Source organism: Alligator sinensis, unplaced genomic scaffold (assembly GCF_000455745.1).
Source record: "Alligator sinensis unplaced genomic scaffold, ASM45574v1 scaffold570_1, whole genome shotgun sequence".
Taxonomy (NCBI): domain Eukaryota; kingdom Metazoa; phylum Chordata; order Crocodylia; family Alligatoridae; genus Alligator; species Alligator sinensis.
In genome coordinates this window covers 1,208-9,622 of record NW_005841997.1, presented here as the reverse complement: position 1 = coordinate 9,622, position 8,415 = coordinate 1,208, and the positions used below count along the sequence as shown (strand labels likewise).

General features: G+C 54.0%; 1 pseudogene and 1 gene segment (V, D, J or C); both read right to left on the bottom strand.

Annotated features, from left to right (window-relative positions):
* Window positions 1-580: 580 nt before the first annotated feature.
* Window positions 581-1,625, bottom strand: LOC112549928 (annotated as a pseudogene).
* A 3,548-nt stretch (window positions 1,626-5,173) lies between these two features.
* LOC102373218 lies at window positions 5,174-5,650 on the bottom strand. The segment is given in 2 exon segments: window positions 5,174-5,437; window positions 5,561-5,650. Coding segments are annotated over 2 exon segments (297 nt in total).
* Window positions 5,651-8,415: the final 2,765 nt, after the last annotated feature.

The following is an 8,415-nucleotide window of genomic DNA, read 5'->3' as shown; positions in this document are numbered from 1 at the left end:
TCTCCAAACTGCTCAGGCATTTGGAAATGTGGCCCCATACAAATATGTTCAGACCTGGCCTCTCCCTGTCCCAAACAGCTGCTAGAGTCAGCAGGGTGCAGATGCTGCCAGCATGGCTGGCGTTGCAGGGAGCTGTTCTCCTCTGCATTGGCTGGGGTCTCATGTCACCGTCCTATTTCCAGCACTGCTGGAGGCAATATGGGCTCTTGCAGTTGCCCTGATGTGGATTAACACAACCTGAGATTGGCAAACCATCTCTCTGTGTAGCCTCTCCTTGTGGTTCCAGGCATCCCCCTATTTCCCACCTTCTAAGTGGGGAATCCAGCTTTGTGTGTCTGGGAGCTGCTCTTGATCTTCTGATCAACACTATAACAAAAAATAAACCATGACCTGCTGGCAGAGCAGTAGAGTTAGGTGGTCCTTTGTTTCTCTGGTTCGCTTTCTCACATGAGAGCTCTCCGGGCTGTGAGGGGAGGTCATTCCCAGGGTTACTGTGGAGAAATCCTGCACCCCAATTGGCCTTACAGGAACTGTAGGATGGCATTGAACAGCAATCCCTCTGTCTCCATAGAGCCACCACTCAGTGACCTGAGAACGAATATACTGACACATCCACAGGGACAGCCAGAAGTTTGTGTCTCACTTCCCCATTGCCCTGTGGCACTGTGCAGACTGCCACTTTCACCACTCTGACAGTAATAATCAGCCTCATCCTCTGCTTGGACTCCAGTGATGGTCAGTGTTAGTGTGGTACCTGAGCTGGCCGCAGAGAATCGGTCAGGGACATCGGAGGGCCTTTCTGTATCCTTGTACATCACAAGCTTGGGGACGCTGCCAGGTTTGTGCTGGTACCATTGTGCATAGTTCTTTGTAAGCATTTCTCCGCTGCACGTGATCTGAGCAGTTTGTCCTGGAGACACAGACACTGCGGGCGGCTGTACCAGCACATGCTCAGCAAGGGATCCTGAAAGAAATGAAGACACTGGAATAAATGCACAGCTGGAGAAAGCTCCAGGGGGAAGTGAGGGGAGAATAACCTCTCAGGCCCCTTGGCTTGAAAGGCTGAGATCAGTGCTGCCCGAGGAGCACCTGAGCAGTATGTGAGCACCACAAGGAGCGCGGCCCAGGCCATGGTGGGAATCCTGACCAGCTCGGCTTCCTCAGGCAAACCGGTCTCTGGCTGGGAACCTCTGAGTCGCAATTAAACCCCGGGAGCTGAGATCAGCCCCTTTATGCAAATCTGTCCTCCCCCTCACTGGCTGCTGCTCTCACCTCCCCTTCCCCCACAGAAACTTTCCTGCATATAATTGAATTAGTGAGGGAAACATGACGCTCATCGCACAGACAAAGTGCTTTGAAAGGCAGCAGCTGCAGAGTTGGTTTCCCTTTGGCTCCTGCACTTGAGATGGAAACAGGGGGGCAGCTGGGGGAGCAAAGACCCCAGCCTGGAGACTGCTTTGCCCCAGTACCTTGTGCCTGACATCAGGGGCTCAGGTCCAGCCCGGATAGAGGAAGGATCCACCTGGTGGAAGAACTTGGCATTGCCGTGAGAACTGAAGGCTGATTTCGCAAGGGCCAGGCTGCGTGCACCCTTATCCAGTGTTAAATACCTTTGGAGTGTGCATGTCCATATGTTCAAGCAGGATATCCCATGCTAGGAGCGCTCACATCACATCGCAGAATAGATCTGCCCTTTCCAGCAAGTAGCATCTCCACATTGTGCTGAGTAACGAGTGTTGAGCTAAGGTCTAACTGCTCCACAGAAATAAAAAGAGCAAGGGCAGTCGCGGGGCTAAGCAAAGTGCTAGCTGCTCATTTCAGCATGTCCTGCTGCTTCTGCAGGAGCGATGGCTGCTGAGCACTAGCAGCCTGGGCACTCGGGCAGCGCAGCCCAGCCTGGGTGCTTGGCACAAAGTGCTCAGAGAAGTGAAGCCGCTGTGGCACCTACTCCTTTGAGTGCATGCTATCACCATGCAGCCTGACACTCCCTGCAGGTAGCAGCGGGAGCAAGAGCCTAGAAACAGGTCCCTCTCCTGTTGTATCCCTGCATGTCTCCTGGGAGGTTTGTGACCGGGGCTGTTTGTGACAAGCAACTTGTCCGTTACTTTAGTGAAGTGGATTCATAGATTCATAGATTCATAGGTGTTAGGGTCGGAAGGGACCTCAATGGATCATCGAGTCCGACCCCCTGCATAAGCAGGAAAGAGGGCTGGGTCTAGATGACCCCAGCTAGATACTCATCTAACCTCCTCTTGAAGACCCCCAGGGTAGGGGAGAGCACCACCTCCCTTGGGAGCCCGTTCCAGACCTTGGCCACTCTAACTGTGAAGAAGTTCTTCCTAATGTCCAATCTAAATCTGCCCTCTGCTAGCTTGTGGCCATTATTTCTTGTAACCCGCGGGGGCGCCTTGGTGAATAAATACTCACCAATTCCCTTCTGTGCCCCCGTGATGAACTTATAGGCAGCCACAAGGTCGCCTCTCAACCTTCTCTTGCAGAGGCTGAATAGATCCAGTTTCTCTAGTCTCCCCTTGTAGGGCTTGGTCTGTAGGCCCTTAACCATACGAGTGGCCCTTCTCTGGACTCTCTCCAGGTTATCCACATCCCTCTTGAAGTGCGGCGCCCAGAATTGCATGCAGTACTCCAACTGCGGTCGGACCAGCGCCCGATAGAGGGGAAGTATCACCTCCTTGGATCTATTCGTCATGCATCTACTGATTCACGATAAAGTGCCATTGGCTTTTTTGATGGCTTCGTCACACTGCCGACGCATGTTCATCTTGGAGTCCACTAGGCCTCCAAGATCCCTTTCCACTTCCGTGCCGCCCAGCAGGTCATTCCCTAGGCAGTAGGTGTGCTGGACATTTTTCCTCCCTAGGTGCAGCACTTTGGATTTCTCCTTCTTGAATTGCATTCTGTTGTTTTCTGCCCACTTGTCCAACCTGTCCAGGTCTGCTTGTAGTTGTTCCCTGCCCTCCGGTGTGTCCACTTCTCCCCATAGCTTTGTGTCATCTGCAAACTTGGACAGAGTACATTTCACTGCCTCGTCCACGTCGCTGATGAAGACATTAAAGAGTATCGGTCCAAGGACCGAGCCCTGTGGGACCCCACTGCCCACACCCTTCCAGGTCGAAACCGACCCATCCACCACGACTCTCTGGGTGCGCCCCTCCAGCCAATTCGCCACCCACCGGACCGTGTAGTCATCCAAGTCACAGCCTCTTAACTTGTTCACCAGTATGGGGTGGGATACCATATCGAAGGCCTTCCTGAAGTCTAAGTATACGACATCCACCCCTCCTCCTGTGTCCAGGCGTTTCGTAACCTGGTCATAAAAAGAAACTAGATTGGTCAGGCACGATCTGCCTGCCATGAACCCGTGCTGGTTTCCCCTCAGCATAATTTGTCCTGCCGGGCTCTCACAAATGTAAGCCTTGATAATTTTTTCAAAGACTTTGCCACGGATGGAGGTGAGACTGACTGGCCTATAGTTGGATGGAGGCCTGGCTCTCAGACCACTGTGAACATAAATTGTAAGGGTGGGGTATGAGAGCAGAAAGCCTGGGTCTCACGTCCCCATTGCACAGTGCCACTGTGGAAAGTGCTGCTGTCCCATGTCTGGCAGTAATGAAATGCCTCATCCTGGGCCTGGAGGTCAGCAATGGGCAGCGTAGCTGTGTTACTGGAGTGGAAACCCAAGACTTGGTCAGGGATGCTGGAGGGTCTGCACTGCGCATAGCATCAGATATAATGAGCATGAGGGCCCTGTAAGGCTCCTACTGGTACACTGACTCTGCACTCGTTCGATATCTCTTGTCCTCAGAGGAGGCCAGTTTAGGTTTGTCCTAGAGACACAGACACTGATGGTGGCCGAGTCACCATGTTCTGGGCAAGGGACCCTGGGACAGAAGGGGAAAACATTGGGCATAATCAAATGTGAGTAAATGTACAGAGAGAGAACACACATTGCAGCCAGAGCAGGCTGGAGAAAGGCAAACCTCTGTTAAGGAAGTTACTTAGAAAAGGCCCTTCCTCACCATGCCAGCGTGGTGACCAGAACGGGGACGAGAGGGGCTCAGGCCATGGTGGGATCCAGATCAGCTTGACTTCCTGAACCAAATGGTCTTTGAGTCCTACTTAAACCTCTGGAGATGAGAATGGCCCCTTCGTGCAGATGTGGCTTCTGCTTCCTGGCTGCTCTCAGAGAAAGTTAGGGACATGGGAAAGAACTGTTTTGTTTTCCATGTGCAAATAAAACCCAGTCCAATCTCAGGGACAAAGTGACCCAGAAGGGTGCACAGAGAAGGCTCCTCTGGGGCCAAGAGACTCAAGTGTCGTTCCCCTAAGGCCTCAGTGTAGGTGAAGGTCATTGTCATTGTCATTGTCATCGCCCTGCCCCCAAACCTTGGTGAGTGCTCTAATCAGAGCTGAGGGCAGAGAGGAAAGTCTCTGCTGCCCCCACATCTCTCTCTGTCCTGGCTCCTCATCTTAAAAGTAAAGGAAGGGTCTCGCCGGCATTTCCTCCAAGACTAACAGTTTGTTCACATGCTGAGAGGACAGGGCTGCGGCTGTGTAATGGTGGGTGACACTGGGAAGGTGGTAAGGAGTCAGGTAGGAGAGGGGTAGCTTCGCAGCTCTGTCCTGCCTCTGGCCACTTGAGGAGGGATGTCACTGAGGCTGCGGCTGGAGCTGCTGCCATCCTTCCTCCCTCTGTCCCTGGAGGCTGCAACTCCTGCCAGTCTGTGTGCGGTCTGCATCCAAGAGGAGGGAGGCGAGGGCTGGGATGGGGGGACACGGGTTCTCACAAGGTGAGATGGGAGCCAGGAAGTCATTGGTCCCTTCTCTCCACAAAAGAGCAGAGAATGAGGAGGAAGAAGGGCAGAGAGCAGAGGGGCTCCGTGGGGGAAAACACGGGAAGAGCTCCCTACATCCCACTCAGACAGGGTGGTTGGCAGAGAACCAGGCTCTCCCCTGCAGAGGCAGACATTACACTTCATGGGGTGTTTGCACAAGCGATTGCTGCCCTTGGTACGGCTCCTTGCTGGCTCCCACAGAGCCCCGGCTGAGGAAGAGCAGATGAGGTTTTTGTCTCACTTCCCCCTGTGGCTGTGTCACTGTGACAAGCATCACTGTGCCACACAGTACAGTAATAGTCAGCCTCGTCCTGGGCCCCCGGCGATGGTAAATTAGCCGGTGTTACTGGACGTGTCTTTGGAGCCAGAGAAGCGAGCGGGGACCCCGGAGCCCTGGTGCTTGTCAGAATCCGACTTGTAATACAGCAGGTACCGAGGGGTGGTCCCAGGTTTCTGCTGGTACCAGAGCACACTGTAGCCACTGATGCTGGTCCCACTGGTCACGGCGCAGGAGAGTTTCACAGTGTTTCCTGGGGACACTGACTCTGCGGGCGGCTGAGTGAGCAGAGACTGTGATCTGGCACCTGGAAAACAACATGCAGACACCTGTCACATCCGCCCAGGGTTCCCCTCCTGCTGGACCTGTGCTTGGGGAACTGGCTTCAGCAGCCACTTCTCTGTGTAATTATCCCTCTCCCCACTCTCACCTGTGCACCACGTCCCCAGCAGGACAAGGAGGGGAGCCCACAGCATGGCGAGGAGATCACCAGCACTTGCAGGAGAGAGAGGGACAAACCCACTGAAAATGCCCTCCCATGCCTGCCTCTTATATAGGCAGTGGGGGGAAGTGGAGGGGAGGGGAGCAGTGAAGTGGGGCCTTGTTGCTAATGTGCTCCTGTCTGATTGGCCCCTGTGGGCACAGGGGAGGAGCCACGTGCATGCAGGGATTCATCCATAAGAAAGGATCTCACTGCATAAAAATCCACTGTATAAGGAGAGGACGCCCATCTTCAGTCTGTCCTGGGCACTGCCCATTCCTCAGCCAGGCCATGCAGAGGGCCCATCCAGAAGGAGGGAGGTAGATGTGGGGGGGAAAAAGGTCTTCTATGAAGGTGAGAAGGGAGGCAGGGAAGTTATGCTCCCTTTTCCCCATGAATGGAGTGGTGGATGAGGATGGCAGAGACAACCCCCACCACCTGCAAACTCATCTCAAAGTCAAGCTCATCCCACAGAGTTAGTGCCTCAAAGGACTGAGACACTCAGGGCATGGAGTTTGTTCCCATGGGCAGAGGGTGGTCGTATGGTTTTCACTTGGGCTTCAATGCAAGGTGCTGTCTTGACATCCTCTGGCCCCAGCGTCTGACTGGACACAGGGGAGGGGCCACCTGCAAGTAGGGATCAGTCTGCAAGAAAAGGTCTCGCTGTACAAGGACCCCTGTTCGGTGACACTTGACAGGGACCAGGGGTGCCCAGTTGGGTCCTACAGTTACTGCAGCTTGGATTGACTGTGGCAGTCTGAGCTCGCAGAGCCTCATTTCTGGCACATGCTGCCTTTTCTCCTGGCAGGTGGAAACTTGACTGGCCTTTCCTGCTGCAAGGGACGTGGGGATTTCTGTAGCCAGCCCCTCTCCAGGGCCCTCTGCTCTTGGGCATGTGAAAGGCAACTGCAGCCAGGGAGCAGGGGCAGTGTCACCAGAGGCTCCAACTGGAGTTTCATAGTTTCGTAGTAGGTAGGGTCGGAAGGGACCTGAGCAGATCATCAAGTCCAACCCCCTGCCATGGCAGGAAAAAGTACTGGGGTCAAACGACCCCAGCAAGGTGTTCATCTAGCCTCCTCTTAAAGCCCCCCAGGGTAGAAGCCAGCACCACTTCTCTTGGAAGTTGGTTCCAGATCCTAGCCGCCCTGACAGTGAAGTAGCGCCTCCTGATGTCTAGTCTGACTCTACCCTCTGCTAGCTTGTGACCGTTATTTCTAGTCACTCCTGGTAGTGCTCGGGGGAACAGGGACTCCCCCAATGCCTGCTGGTCCCCTCTGACTAGTTTGTAACAGGCCACTAGATGCCCCCTCAGCCTCTTCTTGTGGAGGCTGAACAGGTTCAGGTCCCTTAGCATCTCCTCATAGGACCTGCCCTGCTGCCCCCGATCATGCGGGTGGCCCTGCTCTGAACCTGCTTCAAGTTGTCCACATCCCTCCTGAAGTGCGGCGCCCAGAACTGGACGCAGTACTTCAACTGTGGCCTGACCAGTGCTGCATAGAGGGGGAGGATCATCTCCTTGGACCTGCTTGAGTTGCATCTGTGGATGCGTGACAAGGTGTGGTTGGCCTCCCTGACCGCGTCCCCGCGCTGCTAGCCCATGTTCATTTTGGCATCAATAATGCCTCCAAGATCCTTTTCTGCTTCTGCACTGACGAGAAGGGAGTTCCCCAGCCTGTAGGTATGCTGCTGGTTCTTCCTCCCCAGGTGTAGCACCTTGCACTTGTCAGTGTTGAAACTCATCCTGTTCTCATCTGCCCACCCCTGTAACCTGTCTAGGTCTGATTGCAGCCTATTCCTCCCTTCTAGTTGACACCCTTCTCCTTGAATCTGTCCTGGGCGCTGCCCACTCTTCATCCAGGCTTTGCAGAGTGCCCATCCAGAAGGAGGGAGGTGCGTGTGTGGGACACAGGTTTTTTCAGAAGGTGTGACAGGAGCTAGGGGAGTTATGTTATTTCCTCCCCATGAAAGGAGTAGAGGATGAGGAGGGCAAAGAACCACTCACATCCCCAAAACTGACAGAGAGAGCATTGAGGGAGAGTGGAGGCACAGCTCCCTCCAGGCTCTGAGGGCAGAGGAGGGGTTGGTCTCGCTTCCCTGTTGCTGCCATTGACAAGTGCTCTTGTGCCATGTAGCACAGCAATAATCAGCCTTGAACTCTGGAATGTCTTAAGTGATGGTTAGCTGATGTTATTGGATGTGTCTTTGGAAGCAGAGAAGTGAGCGGAGATCCCATAGTCCTGGTCTTTGCTGGACTCTGTGAAGTAATTCAGGAGGTACCGAGGGAGATTCCCCAGTTTCTCCTGTTACCTGGGTACAGAGTAGCCACTGATGCTGTTCCCATTTCTCACTGTGCAGGAGAGTTTCACTGAAGGTGGCTGAATCACCATGTTCTGGCCCAGGGACCTTGGAACAGGAGGGGAAAATATTGGGAAAAATCAAACATGAGTAAATGTAGAGAGAGAGAACACACAGTGCAGCCAGAGCAGGCTGAAGAAAGGAAACCCTCTGTTGAGGAGGACAGTTAGGAAAGCCCCCTTCTTCATCATGCCAGCATGGTACATAACCAGGGTGAGGAGGACAGTGATAGCTTAGAAAATGGCATTTAAAGGTTTGTTTTTTGGGAATTAACGTCTATCTATCTATCTATCTATCTATCCACCCTGAAGAGCCAGCGAAACCGGCTTGCTGGGACCGGGATGGTCGACGCCCTGCAGCTCTTCCGCCTGCTGGTGCGGGCCCGCCTCTCACTCGAGTTTCAGCACCCGGTCCTGCAGTGGATGGCGCCCACCTTCAAGGAACGCTGT